Source organism: Ruditapes philippinarum, unplaced genomic scaffold (assembly GCF_026571515.1).
Source record: "Ruditapes philippinarum isolate M1 unplaced genomic scaffold, ASM2657151v2 ctg826_1_1_1_1, whole genome shotgun sequence".
Classification (NCBI taxonomy): Eukaryota; Metazoa; Mollusca; class Bivalvia; order Venerida; family Veneridae; genus Ruditapes; species Ruditapes philippinarum.
In genome coordinates, this window is record NW_026858472.1 from 319,317 (window position 1) to 339,457 (window position 20,141).

The following is a 20,141-nucleotide window of genomic DNA, read 5'->3' on the forward strand; positions in this document are numbered from 1 at the left end:
GACTTTTTTACAGGTTTTAATTTTATCGGCTGTTATTATTTCTAATGATCTCCAGTCGCACTAAAAACAGTACCAAAGATTGCTTTACACAACTTGTCCCTACGTAATCCTTTGTAAATACGAGAATTTCATTTATTATGTATATATAAATGTTTGCATTCATTTCAAAATGCACTTAAATGTTTAATCTTCAATGTCAACATAGACCAAGTCCTAGCTGTCCTCAGTTTTTTTCCCCTTTCTATTTTCCTTAAAATAGCTATAGAAGTACATGACAACAGTTGTGTTTGTTTGCTTATTTGTTCAGGAAAACAATCCTGTTGGTCATATGATGATACCCGCTTAGTTTGTTAGATGACCTTGTCCATAGCATCTTTCAATCTGGACTAAACAATTCATAGCGAAAATTTCAAAATATATTCTATCTGAATAGTGTACAGTGCCGACCTTGATTAGTTAATACAAATTTATTTTAGTTCAATCGTGTAGGAAGCTATAAGCTTATTGAAGCATTCTCGAATCCATTCCTAGAACTATCCAGTACTTAGCAATAAATGTAAAGTTTCTAGCTCAAGGAAACAACGGCATGCCCCTGATGGGGTTTGAACCCACGCGGCCAGCAACCCTTAAATTACTAGTCCGATGTGATTACCAATCAGCCATGCAGCCAACTTGATTTGATGGGCTCAGACTGATCATGGTTAATGCACTAGTATATTATTTATGTTGATGTGAAGGTTTGAAGACAATATTATGGTATGCTAATGTATACAATTAATGACTGCCATATTTTATAAACATAATATTAAAATAATGATAATAAAATTTATGTATAAAACATCTGCTCTATACGAAACAGTCTGAAACTATTTCAGTCGTTTTGAAATGAATGCTGAATGTTTTAAAGACGGACCAACTTCCTGCAGTTGTAACGTTACTGCCAACATTCCTTTGATCAAAGGCTCATTGATACTGCATCTTTAAATGGCAAATGTTTAATTCTGAATATTTGATGAGAGTAGTAATAATATTACATTAATTGTCACAGTAAAAAGCTAAACTAATCAGTGTGAAACATTAAGGAATTTATAAATTGATGTTAATGACTTTGCACTGTAATAATGTGGCTTAAAAAAAGCAGACACAATGAAAATACCAGTGAATCAAAATGACCCTGTTCAATAAAAAAAACAACAAAGAAATACTGCAGTGTTTATTCAAATTAGACAAGAATAAATTGTGTTTTTGTTTACATTCTGTTTTCACAAGATCTCAATTGATTGTGCTTGTCAGTTATTAAGTTCTGAATGTCTGTCAGTTTTGAAAGTATCCATCTTATCATTACAGCTGGTTAATTTACTTTCTTAACAGTTTTCAAAATATTGTACAGTTTCTGCCAACAAATCATTTAAATCAATTGATGGTAAAAGAGAAATAGGAATACAATGGTAACCATAGAGTAATATATAAAACAACAACAACAACAGTGTGACCGTTGAAAAGGACATGAATATAATTTTTTTATGTAAACTTCATGCTACCTAAAAATTCCTTAATTAAAGCTGCATGCCTTTAGATAACCCAAAATATTTCAAGAAAACCAAACTTGAGAAAAATGTAATTAATCACCATATTTCTACTGCATTACCTAAACGCAATAAGGACTATTTGTACATATTTTCAATATTAAAATGCTGGCCTCAAACCAGAGATTCTATATATACAAAATTAATAATCTATCTTGATTTTTATAAAACACCAAAGTTTAAAAAAAATTCTGGAAATTTTATCTGGCAGTTGTTTTTACTTTACCTAAATAAAATCATATTTTAGATAAAACATGCCCATGATCTACCAGTATAATGTATGTATACAATGTAAAATTACAAAATCATTTTATCAGTATTTCCAATAAAGATATGTGAATTATAAATATCAAAGATGGTATCTTTTCAGCCTCAGCTGTGCAAATCCAGGAAAGATAACTTAAGACAAGAAAATGCATGAATTATTGAAGAATATAAATTTAGGAGTTGTGGAATGCAAAATTAATCGGAAATAAAGTTTTTATCATGGAAGCATATGACCGGGAATGGGGCAATATTAACCACTTTAAAGGGTAGCTTTTTTTATCTTACGAAGATGAAGTACATAATTTTATATATATAAAATTATAGTTACCTGTTAGACTTAAAAAGACACCAGGTGAAAAGTTTAAAGCAAGCTAGTTATTACATCACTCACCTGAGCTTTAATAGTGCCAAGTGATTCTTTTTGATACTATGTAACTATATAAAAAAGGAAAAGTCTGACCTATTGACCTAGTTTACAAATAAGTTAACATGAGAAATTTTGAGTAAAAATTTTAATATTTGATCAATCTAACAGCCTGATATAAAGGCAGAACATGCTTGCTTTAAATACCAAAATATACCTTTGTCAAATATCTCCCTTTAAGTTTGTATACTTTTGTTTGCATAACATTTTGTAGATAAAAGAATGAAACTACTTTCAAGTAGTCTGTAAAACTGATAAAACGTCATATAAATTTATCTTCCCCAGTGTATAATGATAGTACATCTAGCCCTAATGATATTTTTATGCCAGTAATTTTATCTATACCATTAACTGTAAGATGTCATTATCAACAACAGTACACAAGTAATAAACATACACCAATAAATCATAATATATTTACATGAGTATATACAGAAACTTTTGATTTCTTTTTCATGAGTCAGATATTGATTACGACCAAACACAAATACATGGTTACTAAGATGCAGGGCTTAAAAACTTACCTTAAAATTACCTAGCCCTAACATATCGAACCAAATTAAAATTTAATGTACTTTCAAAAAATTGAGTAAAAGTTAAAAATGTACAAAGAGAGATAAAATACTTGTATTTTGTTTAAAATAAAAACAAAAAAAAAACAAGATTTCCTAAGTATTTTTTATCAGTATAATTGTAGAACCAGTACTATGTCTGAGCGATATGATTGGACGAAAGTTAAATTATTACTACGACATGTACAATGTAAAGAAAGGGCAAAATAAACACCAAAAAGAACTTACTACTGCAAGTTAACGTAAGTTCCGATATGCATTAATGACATTTTCCGTTGAACCGGAAATACCGGAAGATTGGACCGGTCGTACTGGAGACTACCTCGTCGAAAAGTACCGGTATCCATATTTTTTCCTTTTTTTTTAAATATATTCACCAACAAAAATCCATTTTATAAAAAACTTCCAAATGTAAATTTCAATAAGACATCTAGTGGCCTCTGAATAAACATATATTCATAAACACATTGATTTTAAATATTTTCGTATAAAACTTTAAATCCAAAAAACGATAATTTGATATCGGATAAATTTTATCCATTTCCACACGCCACAATACACCAAGTTAAGGCCTTCGGTGTCAAATGTTGCTTAGAGCTTTGCCTAATGACCATTTATCAGGACATACTCTTTACGTATAAAACTTCTTTAGGATAAGCTGTATAGAAACTTAATAAACATGTCTCGGTATTTTAGGCTTCATTCACCTGTTAAATCCATATTAATCCAGAACTAAATCCAATCCAGTTATTAATCCATAAAGATGACCTTTATTTACAATATATATTAATACTAACATGCTGTTATATATCAGAAGAAATATCGGTGATCTCGATTTTTTAAAATATATCAATTTATGAACAGCAAATACGAGGTATTTCAGACTTTAAAATACATTTACTATTATGTATAGAAGATTACATAGTTTGACAGCAAGAAGCTAAAACTGTTATGAGGAGACATAATAAATCAAACATGTTTATGCAGATGACATAACTAACAGAGTAGGAGGCCTGTTATATTTAAACAGTAAGTGAAAAAAGTTAATGCATTTGTCCATTTATAGTAGTACAAATATTAAAATCATTTAATTGTTTAAATCTATCTGTCACTCAATCAGGGCAACAAAGAATTTATATTTTTATCAAGATGGCATATAAAGAAGCATGACATAAACAATCGCTGATTTCCGGCAAGGATAGGTGTCTTACCATCTCAGTGCCGGAGGTGTCAGAATTGCCATCATAGTATTCCAGAGACCGAGTGTGGCTGTTTTTTTTAAATCTTCACAAGTTTTCATGTGTTGATAATTGCATGTTATTACAATTCCCTGTAATTATCACTCTACCATGCAGGCATTAAAACACCACAGTGCTAACTGTTTCATGTCACTTAACTTCTGTAAAATGTATTCATCAATTTACATGGTAAATCAAAACACATGCCAAAGGGAGACAATCAGGAGGTGAAACATGTAACATGTGTCAAACTACATACATATTAATTAAACAACTTCATGATTAAAACTAGCTATAATAAAGCAATATAATAACTAATGAGCATATTGATGTTCAAATTAATGTACTAATTATAGATCCTCTGTTAATTATACAATGTATATAAACTATTCTGTAATGTCAACTCCGGTTTCCGCGCACTTTTAGACCGAGCATTTCCGTCTTGTTTATGACAATAACTTGTTATTAAATCTACCACAAACACACTCCATTAAACCATCACCCTTATATACCAACCTTAATCCAAGCAAAAACCCTAAATCCTAATGTCAGTGACTGAGATTTTACACAAATGCTTAGACTGAATACATTTAAGTTTTTAATAGGTGTATGGAATCATCTTGAAAATAATATCAAACTCAACACCACATACCTTTAATAACCGTTATCCACATACAGTAATGATAAAATTATCCGAAATAGCCATTTGAAACATAAAAGAGAAACTTCCCAACTGTTACACATATGTATTATTATATATCGACTATTATTGTGACCAATTCTGACAGGTTTGTTTACAAATGGGCAGATACCGCAATATGTGTCACTGTGTAGACTAAACGCACCTCCATGTACCGTTATCTTATTTCCGCATGTCAAACTTCCCATTCAATAAAAAGGTAAATTGAACAACCACTCTTACTTAGTGTGATTCGCAAAACTTACCAATTTCATGAAAAACATAATCCTTGTACAATCCAATAATCCAGCAATCAGTAAAATCAACTCCATAAATCGTGTTCACATCCAAAGCATTCCAAATGTTATGCAAAATTGACAAAGGTATCCAATTGATGGCCACGATTAAAGGTCAACAGTACTTGAAAATGTTTCAATATCTACCTTTAATGTTTCTTCAAGGTATTTATCAAACTGTAAATGCAGTAAATTGAAATTCTTTTCCCTTGATTTCACAAAATTTAATGTATTTTAAAAACATTTAAAAATCAAAACTATTTTTAATGTTGGAACAAGATTTAAGCTAATAATAAACAAGACATTTTTAGCATTGATAAAATATTTACGCACACAGTATTCTATTACGCCATGTTTACCTAAAGCTTTCATTAATTCCAACGATTATAAAAATACAAAGTATGCAGCATTTTCGATACATGTAGTTAAGTCTTTGAACATTCAAGAAAAGAAAACATGCACAATATTCCAATTTTTGCAATCGATTTAAACGCAAGACTATTTAAAGTGAATCGTAATTTTACAACCAACAGAATTTTCAACTGTAATATGAGCTTCGATCAATTCCTTAATACAGAATACTTATTTTTCAACCTTTAATAGATAATTGGTTACCATAGTTACTGATAAACAAAATTGTCACAACATAATGATTGGATGAGTTTGTTGACTTGAAGCACTATATTATACTAACCTTGATACAATATTAGAAAATAAATATACAGTGAAGAAGAAATATAGCAATGTCAAATCAGGAGTGTAGAAGATCATTACCTTAATTACCAACTGATGCTATTCATTTAATTATTGCTTATGTTAGATTTTAATTACATTCAACTAATTACAACTAATTTTAAGGATTTTCATAAAACAAAAATACAAAAAGTGAGAAGTAATATCAGATGCTGCAAGCTTGCATAACTGAAGCAGTTAGAGCGTGAGTCTAGTAATGTCCATATAGAGGGTTCGATCCCTCACTCACTGGGCTGGCCAACAAAAATAACTAAAACAGTCTCACGGTCCTGTATATGAGTGACTAAACACTTGGCATGTTAAAGAACCAGGAGAAGCTTCTGGAATTGGGGCATGTTTCTGTATCTCATAATATCTTGCACTATCCTCCAAAATCTAAAATGACCGATACTCTTCTGGAGGACTCGCCCATATGGGCAACCAGTGGTGAGTATCAATTAACTCAAAAACACACACAGAGTAATATCAAAAGCCCATTTTGACTGCACTGACAGTGCCGGAGGTCTGATTTGGCTTAATGTTTATCTAAGGCAGCCAAGGTCTGCACTTTATATCATGTCTAGAATTCATAGTGTTGTTTACATACAGAAGAACAACATTCTGTTTTGTTAAATCAACAATAAGCAACAGTGATTGAGACATTTATTGCTTTAATTTCAAACTGTCCTACCACTAACAGGCAATATTTGTCATAAATCTGATTTATTATCTAAGGATATACAAATATCAACGTCAATTTTTGAAAATAATGTTTCCCAAAAAATTATAATAAAGTTGAAATCATGTTTTTGATTATCTCGTAACATTACGAATGAATGCGTCTATTCACAAGTAAAAGCCACTATCATATAAAAACAGACACTCAAATATTTAATAATTCATAAAAATCTATAATTGGTGCTAAAAAAGTCAATTTTATTGCTTCAATATCATCTGATAATAGCGTAATTCAAAACATTATCTCACAAATCTAGTGGGTGATCACAAATGAATTTCTATCTGCATTTAATATTAAATTATAAGGCTAAAACATTTATGTGGAAATATGAAAATTATGGTTCAAATTAACGGAAAAAAAGCTCTTCTGAAAGATATGATCAATAATTGAATTTGAATTGTTAAGATTTTTGCACCAAAATTTGCCCTTTTTTTTTATAACATATTTTGTTAAGGTTGGGTTTAAAGTTACTATGACACTATCAAGGTCATATTATTGGTGAGTTTCCAGCAGTTTCACTTGAAGAAGACAACTTCAGGTGCCCCCCTGCAATTCATTTCAGGTAAAAGGGATGACCCAAGTAGATGATATGCCACAAATCCTCTACAAACTTTTAACACTTTGAAAATGATCAAGATGAAAGTTTTGAAGCCCAGTACCCTTTATTTGTCTGAGGTCAGACTACCAGGATTATGCTTGCTGACCTAAAACTTGTAAATAAAATTTGAACTTCAAATGAATGCTGAAATGGTTTTCAGAAGCTTTTCATTCTCAGTGTTATGACAATTCTAATGATATCACATAAAGTTTTTAATATTTTCCACATATCTATATTATTAGTCAAAGGTAACAAGAGATTTGGAAGAAATATCAAAATACTATCACTTTCCGTACCTTAATAAAAAGCTAAAGATCTATTTACCTTAGACTTTTGTTAGTAAAAATCCTCATTTTTTCCAATACAACAACTAAAATAACATCTGAAATGTTAAAGTCCAAGTAAGTCAAGACTGATTTGACTGAAATATTATTTTATATACTGTCAAATGCTTAAGGAAAGCAAACATTTTGTTTATATCAGAAAATGTATACATCTTTACAAAGAATGTCCTGTTTAACTTCCAAAACAATTTTCCACTTTAAACTGATTATTAAAATTTTCTGCACCATCAATGGCCAAAAGTTGAACATGACAGCTCTTTGAATCTTCTTTGATGGTTAATGACCCAAAGTATGACTAGGACTTCTCATATAATTGACTAGAAAATACATAACAGCCCTTATTTGATTCAAATGACCGATAAGAAATCAAAACAGTTTAGTTTTCAAGCGATTTATAATAATGGGGCGGCCCTCTATGACAGCTCTGCCACTTGTAAAGGGAGGTAATTTGAGAATATCTCCTTAAATGAATTGTGCATATTTCCTTGTGACCATGAACAATAACAAGTGTCTGACACTGATCGCGATTTAACACATTTCAAGGTCTCGGATCACCATACCCGCAAGGAATTTCAAAATATTGGTGGGAATTAAACAATAAACAAATTCAAAATTATAGTAGTAAATATAGGTTCCATTTAAGAATCATTTTTGAAAAAATCAACAGTAAACAACTTCAAAAAATCGTAGAATCAATTAAAAAAACGGTCATCTTTTTAAAAGAAGTTAATATGACCGAAAATCTCCTATTTGTCACTATAATCTCTAAGACGTCATTAGTCTCCGGTTTCATGAATTAACAAACGAGACAATGTTCGACTAATTCAATAGATTAGTTCTGACATAAACTGGTGCCGCTACACAAAAGAACTGACAAGATAGGATTTTTAATAGCATATTTTGTCCGAAAAAACACTATCTGGTTTCAAAATCGGTTCAAACTTAAACATTACAATGATTGTATGCCGCCTTTTATATATAAAGAAAATATTTAGAACATAAAATGAACCAACTTAAACAATTGCAAACTTTTATCTTACCTGAATGTTTTTTCTTTTGAAAAAAAAATTATCAACAAATAACATTCAAAAGGCACCTTCTCCTTGAATGGAAATTCACCACTTTGAAGTATTTTTTACTCAATTTCCCCTACAGAATATTAGCCAATCCTGCGTAACTGGTCAACTTAATCTTATTATTAAAATATACAAAAGAGAAGTTAATAAGTAAAATTTTAATTTCAAAAATTTCTGACAAGGTAATACTTTGTACCTATTCAACTTTCACTTCAAATTTTTTACAATCCATTGAACAAAATCGGTCTTTCACGACATTTGTAATTTCATAATAAATCCTAACTTAACTATACGTTGTTGTAAAGGTATCATGAATTACAAAACCCATTTAATTGTAATGTTGTAATTGGATTCAATTTCTTGACTTAATATATTTACCTTTTTTAAATCCAATTAACACTGCCACAACAAATTATTTTATTATAATATTATATCAGTATCATAAAATGCTCAAGAAACATTGCGTCTGTTATGAAAATTTCGTAAACAATGATATAACAGCATTATTAAAACATTGATTGATACCTAAAGGAAGTGCATAAACTGTACATATACAATGTGTATGCATTCCTGCATACAAATTAATGAGCCACTTGTCTCTTTACATTTGCCGCTGATTAAAGACATCGTGAAGAAACAAGTCAAGCTCGTAATAACATTGTAACCTTGTAAAAATTTACAAAAAAATCGTGCACTTAAGTTTCCTCTTGAAAAGAAATATAATTTTTGTATGACAACAGCATTTGTGTATCATAAAACCACATTGTCTTCAACTGTATAATTTGATTTTTTTTATTTCGATTTACATACTCAATGTTGTGTAAATCCTTTACTTCCAGGAGGTTACTGTAACCAAGCTCGACAAGTTGGTCACCCAGCTCGGTGCCACAATGATTATAGTAGAAGGAAAGTGATTTATACTTGTGCCGTAAAACTTTTCAACATTCTTGTCTCAGTTGAAAACCCATTATTAACCAATCAACCATCAGTAAAGTATGTTGACGACAAAAGTTCAGCCGTTTAAATGCGGATTTATTTCTGCAATCGCACATTATTTGACCATAAACGGCCGAAACCTTGTCATTAGATGGCAGTTTAGGATAACAAATTGTTGCCCAGATTCCTAGTTACCCAGGTAACTTGTCCATGTGACCTTGCGATAAAGGTAGATAATCCACAATCCAGGATGTTTACATTTAATCAATATCACTTTAAGGAAATATTTTCCATCAAAGGGCAAATGTTACAAAAGTCTAACATGTGGTGTTGTGGGATTTAAATAACCTTTACTAGTTTAACCTGAACTTGAACATGTATATCTGACGTCACTTTTAAAAGTATTGCCAGATATCCATATGCTGGACAGTTGTCATCTCAACATGTACAATATCTATGCAATTGTGAAACAACTATATGCATCACCATTGTAACCCCACCCCAACAACCCTTTTCCTTTTACAACGTACCAAAATACTAAAAAGAATACAGAAAATTGTTCAATAGTACCAGAGTATTGTTATTATGAATACTAAATATGGATACTGACTTCTTTTTTAGTTTTTTCTTGGTTGGAGTGGAGAATTGGCAGGGGTGGGGAATACAGATATGGTGTTAATATGTGGTAGTGTCATAGCGCAAACCCTATGGTCTGCTCTTATAGTATACTTATTGCTCGATCAGTTATAGAAAATTTTCATTTATATTGAAATCTCTTAAAATAACATGGGCAGATCCATGAAGGTGAAAGCCAGACAAGCTCATGTTGTACAATAAGTAGGGTATAATTGTGAATAGAGAGAAAAATAGAAACCTCTGGCTGTTACCAGCAGTTTGTAAATATGAACTCAATGAGGAAATTGGAGACATTTACACTTATCCTACCATTATACCAGCGAACACAAATAAATGAGCTGCAATTTGTCAGGTAAAATGTTGTAAAAACATGAAAAATGAGTGAGTATGCATTGAAGATTCTCAATCTTCTATTGTATCTCAAAAGATGTAACCTGACCAAATACCAGACTGGTCTTTAAATTACAAAATGCTCAAACCTTTATGTGACACAGGTGATATTTTAAAGAATACTCTTCACAAAAAAAGAACAGAAAAAACAGTCATCAAATTTCAATTTCTCACAAGAACTCTGGGGATGTAACTGACCCCTTGTCAACCTTTGAAAGATTAAAAATACCTGCAAGATGCTATTATTGGTCAATAAGTATGCTTGTTTGCTTAACCTTTTCTATATTATATTTACATATTACAAACAAATGAAAAGATTGTGCTGTCACCTGGTAAAAACCCCAATTTATTATGAAATAATCAATTATGAGGACTGTGTGACAATATCTATTGAAATCCCAGGTGGACAAAAGTCACAAAATTAAGTTCTATCCTAGCAACAGTTAAGTACAGAGTAGAGTGACTTCCCTTGAATTGAGTTGTTTATTTTTTGCACGGAAGAAAAGTGAAAGAAAATACTGAAAACGAAGACTTTCTCGTCGACAGATACTTTCTAAAATTGGCAGACAGAAATATGTGCGGTGTATGCAAGCTGTGCAACAGTCATTATTTGAATTATGTGATTTGAATTTGTTTCTTGACATTGATAAACCTTGTATATATACTACATAGTGGTCATCTACCCGTGACGCTTTTTTCTACACAAATCCACGTCCGATTCATCATTGAGGCCCGTCATGGGTGTTACAATTGATACATGGAGAGGGCGTATAGGATGTTTTAGTCAACCTTGTAAGACCAGGAATAGAACTCAACATTTAACTTTAAATAAAGGCTATGTCTGCTTGAGCATTCGCGTTGCCCTTTTCCTGCTTCTCACTTTGATTGGTGGTATTGAGCCAAATCCCGGCCCGGTCCCGGTACGAGGAGGGTAGTATTTCAAATGCACGCAGTGCTGTAACTAGATCAGGTGGGAGAATCGCAGAAAATCCAAGAGGCCAACAGGAACGTGAAAATGATTCATTCTCAAATACACAGTCAACTAGTTTGAATAGTTCTCAATCTACTCTTAATACGTGGTTTCCTACTGTAACACCGGCGAGTCCAATCAATAACTCTGATGCAGCGTCTCGTTCAACTGGAGCAACAAGTAATTCAACCAACAGTCCTGTGCGAAATACACCTGTAAATGACACTATGCCCATGTCTATTTTTGTTAGATATACAAGCTCATGTTCGCGTTTTTAGACAGGAAATTTGACACACTTGAGCAGTCCATTAATGACTTAAAATCAGAGAATTTTAAACTACGTGAGCAAAATGTAAAACTGACGGGCAAAGTAGATAAATTAGCAACTCTTGTTAACGAGCTAGAAATCTCAAATAATTCTCTAAACGAAAAACACGAACAGCTTGAAAGTCAGTCTAGGCGCCAAAACCTTATATTTTATGATATAAAAGAATCGCATAAAGAAACATGGGAACAATCCGAGCAGGTAGTACGTGACTATATTCGTGATGAGCTTAGTATGAACGAATCCGATATACGAATAGAAAGAGCACATCGTTTACTACAGCAAAAATAAGCCTCGCCCACTTATTGTTAAGTTCTCTTTCTACAAAAGACAAGGAAACTGTGTTGAAGAAGTATCGCGAAATCACCAAGGCAGCGCGTAATCAGCGTAACCATGACGACAACATTAGTGACCCAGGGTCAGAGCGGCACAATGATGTTTTCTTCTTCCGGTTCAAATGTTAGGATCAGTGAGGACTTCCCGAAACGAGTTAGAAATATACGTGCCCTTTAATTTTTTCTAAAAAGAGTCTATTAGTAAGGGGTGAAAACGCGTTTTTACGATATGACAAACTCGTCATAAATCATCGTGTTTTATTCGTACGACAGTGAGAAAGAATGTCCGGTTCCGGTTACAAGATAGGATATCGGCAAGGTCCCAAGTACCAACAATGACAACTGTCTTCAGTCTTTACAAAACTCTAATGTTATTTTCCATGAAACAAACTTTGGGCATCACTTCCGCAATGAAAATGGACAATTCTATTAATATTGATTTAAAGATGTGTTCCTGGAATATTGAAGGATTAAAAAAAATATTATAATAATATTAGCTTTTCAGTCATACTGTTCACTGGCTTTGATATATTAAGTTTTTTGTGAAACTTGGGGTGCTTCAAATGATGAATTCGAAAACTTTTTACCTGGATATACAAACTTTAACTTTTGTAGAAGAAAGAAGAATACAGCTGTACGTGGTTCCGGAGGCGTGACGGTTTTTTGTTAAAGACTGGTTGATCAAACGTGGGTCTATAAAAACGTGTATTTGATAATATCACTGAATGTGTAGTGCTATTAATTAGTGCTGAATCTATGATTTATGTGAATGATATTATTCTTTATATTTACATATGTATCTCCAGAATACTCGTCTATTTATTCGATTGAAGATAATAATGGCATTGAAGTTTTGAATACAAGTATTAGTCAGATTAAATGTAAATATCCCGATGCAGAATTATTTTTGGCGGGAGATTTAAATTCACGTATAAAAAACTTCAATGACTTTGTGTTAGATGATAATCTATTGTTTATATTTGGTGATGATGTACCATACCCAGAAGATGATTTTAATATGCCTAGATCATCTAAAAGATACAGAGTTTAATCGTTTTGATTATCACTTATTGAATTATGTTGTACTTATGGTATACATGTTTTTAATGGAAGATTTTTTGATGATATTCCTGGTAACTATACTTGTTTAGCAAATAATGGAGCCAGTGTTGTAGATTATATGGCAGCTACTACTAGTTTGTTTAAATATGTAACATGTTTTAAAGTTGATAATAATGACGAGTCTGTACATTTTCCTATTATTTGCCATTTTTCATTCCCTTCTATAGGTAGTCAAAATCAGTATAATTTTGAAAATGGTGAGAATATGTCACCATGGCTGAAGTATAAGTGGAAACCAGAATTCAAAGAAAATTTTATAAATAAACTTACGCCCAAGTTTCAACAATTTGATGAAATACGTATTAATTCACAGAATAGAACTTTATCCTCGTTTCTTCCAGACTTTTTAGATATCTTAAAAAGTTTCTGCAGATGATATGAAATGTAAACACCACAAAAACGTATCATCTCAACCATTATGGTGGATAACCAATGTCAAATTCTAAAAAGAGATAAAACCCGTTTTCTTAGACAGTTCCGGGTTTCAAACGAAAGAGATGATTTAATAAAATATAAAACGTCCAAAAACAAATTTAAAGCACTTTGTAAAAATAAACAGTATTTCCACTGCAAAGCTAAACGGAAGCTGTTGGTTGATTCCAGGAAAAATGCAAAACAATTCTGGAATATTCTTAAAAAAGGTAATAGTAAAGAAAATGTAGATTCTTTAATAACATGTAATGAATGGTATGATTATTTTAAATTACTCTTGAATCCTGTAACTGGGAAAATAGTTCAATCAATGAGCAGCCCGTGGTCAATGTGAATCGTGATTACTTAAATTGTGAAGAAATTAACGTTCCTATATCTGATCTAGAAATAATGCAAAGTATAGACCATTTACGTGCTAACGTCGCCTGGACCTGATGGTGTCTGCTTAGAACTGTACAAACATTCTATTCATATAATTTTAACCATTTTTGAATGCTCTTTTTAATGAAATTTTTGAAAACGGAAACTTCCCAGAAGAATGGAGTCAAAGTATTATCACTCCAATACATAAGAAAGGTTCTAAATCAGATCCAAATAATTATCGAGGTATTTCTTTAATAGATTCCTTATGTAAAATATTTGTTAATATATTAACTATTCGTCTTACTAAATGGTGTGATAACTATAATGTAATTGATGAGTCTCAGGCTGGATTTAGGAAAGGCTATTCAACAATTGATAATATTTTTACTCTTATGTCTTTGATCCAGAAGTACTTATCGAAGAAACGGGGGTAGATTTATTGTATATACATAGATTTTGCCAAAGCTTTTGACAGTATTCAGCATCAAAAATTATGGACGCTTTTTCAAGAAATAAGATCAATGGAAAATTTCTAATGATAATAAAAATCTATGTATGCAAAACTTAAATCATGTGTTAAAGTTGATGACAAACTTACAAGCTTCTTCTCATGTAATACCGGAACAAGGCAGGGCTGTGTTGGAAGTCCGATAATTTTTTTCACTTTTCATAAATGATCTAGTTACTTTTTCTGCATGAAAAAATGTAATAGAGGTATTTTTGTATCCACTGATATTGAAGAGTTAATTGCTCTTATGTTTGCTGATGATGTGTCTAGCTTTTCTGACACCGTTATAAATCTACAGCAGCAAATAAATTATATTGAAGATTATTGTAAATCTGTTAAGATGAAGATAAACTTAAGTAAAAACGAAAAATAATTGTTTTTAGAAATGGCGGTGTTTTGAAACAAACTGAAAAATGGTTGTTTAATAATGAACCTATTGAAGTTGTTCCATTTTACAAATATTTAGGTGTATTTTTCACACCAAAGTTAGTATGGTCCAAAACACAAGAGATGCTTGCACTACAAGGACTAAAAGCTTCTGCTTGTATATTCAATTTCAAAGACAATTTGGTCACATTGATCCTATTGATATGTTCAAAATTTTTGATTCAATGGTAAAAACTATACTGTGTTATGCGTCAGAAATCTGGGGTTATAATTATGGTTGATAAGATTTGAATCTGTACAAGTTAAATTCTGTAAACAATATTGTAACTTGTCACAAAATACAACAAGCTATTTTGCTCTTGGTGAATGTGGAAGATTACCTCTCTGTACTATCTATATGACAAATTGTGTTAAATACTGGTTAAAACTGACACGTATGGGAGATCATAGGTACCCAAAACATTGTTATTTGATGTTAAAACGACTACACGAATCTGGACGGAAAAACATGGGCTGGCAACATTAAAGAAATGCTTTTTCAATTTGGTTTTGGATACGTATGGATCTCTCATGATGTCGGTGATGACTTAAATTTCATTAATATGTTTAAGCAACGCTTATTTGATTGTTATTCACAAAAACTGGCATAATGCTGTTGATTCTTCTCCTAAAGCACTACATTACAAGTACTTTAAGACTTTACTTAATGTTGAACGATATTTAAGTTTAGATTTAGCATATAAGTATAGAAGAGCTTTTTCTAAATTTTCGCTGTTCATGTCATAATCTTATGATAGAGAAAGGTAGACATATTGGAATAGATAGAGATTTAAGATATTGCTTTCATTGCCTAAAGACAAACATTTATGTTTATTGAGGATGAATATCATTTTTTTCTTTGAATGTTCACTATATAACAATATCAGAGCTGTCTATTTTAAAGATACATGGTTACATCATCATTCCCACCATTTATTTTATTCTCTCATGTCATCAACAATAATAAATGAAGTAATATCTATTGCTAAATATATATATTATGCCATGAATGTAAGAAAGGAAGAGCTAAATACTGTATAATTATTTACAAATTCAATTCATTACATTTAGTTACAAATGTATTTTCAATTTATCACTCTACTGTTTGATTGTATTGTTGTACTTTGTATTTTGGGCCTGAGGCCTATATTACTAGAAATAAACTGAAACTGAAGATCATTAAAGATGTACTCAATGATCAGGGGAAAAAAGTTGTCTCTATGTCTAAGTTGATCTCAACCTTTTGAGACCTTTTTTGAACTTTTTCTTTTTTTACCTCTAGACATTTTCAAGTAGGTAAATTAAACAAGACTTGGTATTCAAAATGTGAACAAAGAAACAGGAAAATTTAATAGAAGAAAGTGTTTACCTTAACTTAACTTATCAAACATGTTTATTTTTCACTTTTAACTTCCGTTGTTGGTTCGTAAATTCCAAAGTAGGTAAAAACCACAAGATTGTGTGTATCTCATTTTTATCAGACAAAATAAAGTGATATCAGGTATATAACACCTTGCCCACAATATGGTAACATTTCAATAAGTTACTATAATTATGTATTGACCACAATATGAGCTCACTATTGACCTATCATTGGTCAGCTGTTTACAGCTGCTAGCCATTCATTAAAGTCATGGGTGCAGTACAGTTATATTGCATAGATAAATGTGACAGATAATACAAACTACATGTATTAAAATACCTGTGATAATCAACAACAACACAAGCAGGAGAAGAAAAAAGAGAAGAAAAAAGAGAAGAGATCCAAGAGGAAATAGTAACTATGAACTAGACAAATGGCCCCACCCCCCTACCCAACAGTGGAACCATGACCTATGACAATTCACTAAGAATGAAGTACAGATCGAGTCCCCCAACTTTATTATGGCTTTTATCAGTTAGAGCAGAGTCTCTACAGATGTTCAAATTATCAATAAAATAAATAATATCTTGAGATATTCTGGTTTTGGTACATGACCTGCTAAAGGTGTCATTAAATTTAAAACAAAGTTCACATACGAATTATAACTTATTTACATAATCAAATGGTAAGAATATGTTACACAAAAAGCAACAAAAAAAGTAATTTCCACTTCTTTGTCATTGTTTGAAAGTTCAAATTTTGAAATTTCCGCTCTTGGTTTGATAAAAACTTTCGTCAAAATGTCACCTTTGCATACCAGCAGTGGGAAACGAATTTCATTAATTTTGCTTAAGCAATTACAGGCCACCAATGTAATCTTGAACTGTCCCCTTCCGTTAACTTTCAATTAGCACCTTGCACTGTCCCCTATAACCTTTGTGCATCTTGAGCTGCCCCCTACAACATTTCGTGCACAGTAACTGTCATCTGTCAACTACTGTGACAACCCAGTACAGAGACATGTAACTTTATATCATATTAATAATATTATGTATATACCAATAATATAACAGTAAATGAATTCCTTCTTAAAGATCACCTCCTGGGGGCTTAACTTTCTCCCCCAGTCCTTGACAAAATGGTCAAGCTGATCTTTGCTGTAAATTGGTGAAATCTTACAAAATTTATGGTGATTTTGGTGTCTACAGGTAGATGCTATCTGCTGTAAGGCATTTGTCTAATACCAGTGTGACCGGACTTTGTGAATCACTTAACACAGTAGGGGATATACCCAATATACACCAGATAAGAAAATTAATTTAATATCATGATATTAACAATGAGAGATATTAACAATATACCCAGGACTGCCCCGTTTTTTAAAGTCTTTACAGTATGTAAAAGACAAAAACTGTCAAAAATATTGTTAAAATTGTCCCTTAATACATGTTGGACCTTTTTTGTACAAAATTATATTAACACAATGAAATTATAATTAACCCAATGAACATGTTGAACATGAAAATCATGACTAAGCTGTCTCACTAATAATTGCATGTCCTTCATATTTATACTAGACATCAATATCAATGTTCCTTGGTTACATACGATGATTGAAGTGTTATATATTCCGTGACTCTTACGTTACTAAATTTAGACAAAAAACAAGCGTTATTTAAGTAATTACTGTATGAAACGAACACACAAAGAAAATGTCTACATAATGATATGTCTATAAACTGATAATGTGACAGGAGAACATGCCACGTATCAAACTTATGTGTCCTGTTTTTGATTTGAAATTGACCATTAATAATATCAGAGATTTAAGTTTAAGCACATTCATCTAGCTCAATTGTGACAAATGCTTGAGGCTTATCCAAGTTTGAATCCTGGATCAGTACCAGGTTCAAGGTTATAAAGAACTTCACTAAGCTCTAACTCAGATCTCAGGTATTTGGTCAGAAACTGCCACAGAATGTTCACTGATAACCTTGAGGCTTCATGCCACATAAGGAAACATGGTAATTGCCTAACTAGGACTCAAGCCCATGTTCCCTGGTGTGAGGGGCAGACAGTATTCAAAAACTGAGCCATCAATCCGCTTTCAGGGATTTTATTATCTTTCACAAAAATAAAATAACAAAGATTTTCCACAAAACTTTCATAATACATGTACCCGGTAATCAAATCAAAGAAAAGACATCCAAAGTTTTTCTTTTTCGATTTTTCTTTTCCTAAATAGCATAATATATTGATATTGTATGAAATCAATGATATTCATGCACACCTATAATTTGATATTTGCCTTTGGTTAACAGCATGATTCATATGTTAAATCACTGATTTGATCAAAATAAAAAATAATATAAAAAAACAAATGAGGAAACATGAAGATAAATTGTTAAGAAATAGTCAAACAAGTTCAATTACAAGTAAATCATGTCTTTTTGTAACCCTCCAACCAAATACACACATGACAACATGTTGTGCAGAATGTCAATGCTGTCCGCAATCTTGTTTTTTATGATTTAATGAAGAGTTTTAATCATAATATCACTTTACAAATTGATTTTTTTATTTCAAAAACTGTATTATGGAATGCTTACAAAATTGATGAAAGACACTCTGATGTATTATTGCCATATTATTTACTCATGGACACAGCTGTTTTTGTTTTATCAATTAAATGAAGGATACTCTTTTTCCATTTCTATTTTACAATCAATAGAAATTTGTTTGTTTTGCTAGGTTTTAGGTAACACCAACACTTTAAAGGTCATATGGTGACTTATTGGTGGAGGAAGACCTCAGGTGCCTCTGCTCGCATTATTTCAAGTACAAGCAGGAACCTAAGTGGAACCACCGATGGTCTGTAACCTAGCTAGATAGCTTCTTCACATTTAAGATTTTAATCCAAAGTCACTGTCGGGATATGAATCACAGCAGTGAGTAGCAAGCGGTTTGAATTCAAGACCTTAACCCCTCAGCCAGCTGATGCCTGTAAATCAACTGGATCATTGCCTTTAATATTAAGGAAGAAATTCAAAAGAAAATGACTGTTTTCTTTTTTTTAATAGAATGAATATGTAGATTATTTCCCCCAACATTTTTAGGTAATTGAATATTTAGTAAATCAAAGAGAGAGAAATTACAAAAGCAGATTTTTACCTTGCATATTGTTTCCATCAAAACAAAATTCATATCAATGACTGTGAAATTGACTTTCAGAATTACTAATTAAATTTTCCCTATCCCTTATAATATTATATTGGAATAATTCCATAAAAAGATGTCATCAGAATTTCAATACACAACTTCCATGGACAAATTTCCGAACAAATATGATGAGTAGGCACAGAGATCAATGTCTTTCTCTGTTATTTACCTGAGACCATAGATCAATACAGACTGCCTGCATCTAACATGTACATAAAACAGTAAATCCATTTCACAGGTATTCATCAATATCAATAAACCAGTCAAGATTTTGTGTAACCATGAAAATGGCATACCAGTCAAACTCCCGCATAATTCTACATATTAGGCAAAATTTAACTGCTATATTTTTCAGATAATATTGAAAACAACCTCATTTCTAATTCTGAACCATTCAATAAACAAAAGGAAGGTTAATTATGAGTAGAATATCATCTGTCTTTTCAAATGTAGCATATGCTGAAAAAAAACTCAACATTGTTTGTTGATATCACATTGAAATAATTTAAAGCATTGTTATGTATGCAACATATTACATGTATATAGTTTGTATCTGACCAGTTGG

At 31.5% G+C, this 20,141-nt stretch overlaps 1 protein-coding gene across 1 annotated transcript in view; it reads right to left on the reverse strand.

The window, feature by feature from the left end:
- Positions 1 to 3,196, reverse strand: part of LOC132753256 (uncharacterized) — a 56,950-nt gene extending 53,754 nt beyond the window's left edge. Inside the window, exon 1 of the mRNA XM_060743699.1 lies at positions 3,078 to 3,196. Coding sequence (XP_060599682.1) covers positions 3,078 to 3,196 — 119 coding nt within the window. The remainder of the gene's footprint in view (positions 1 to 3,077) is intronic.
- Between the last annotated feature and the right edge of the window lie 16,945 nt (positions 3,197 to 20,141).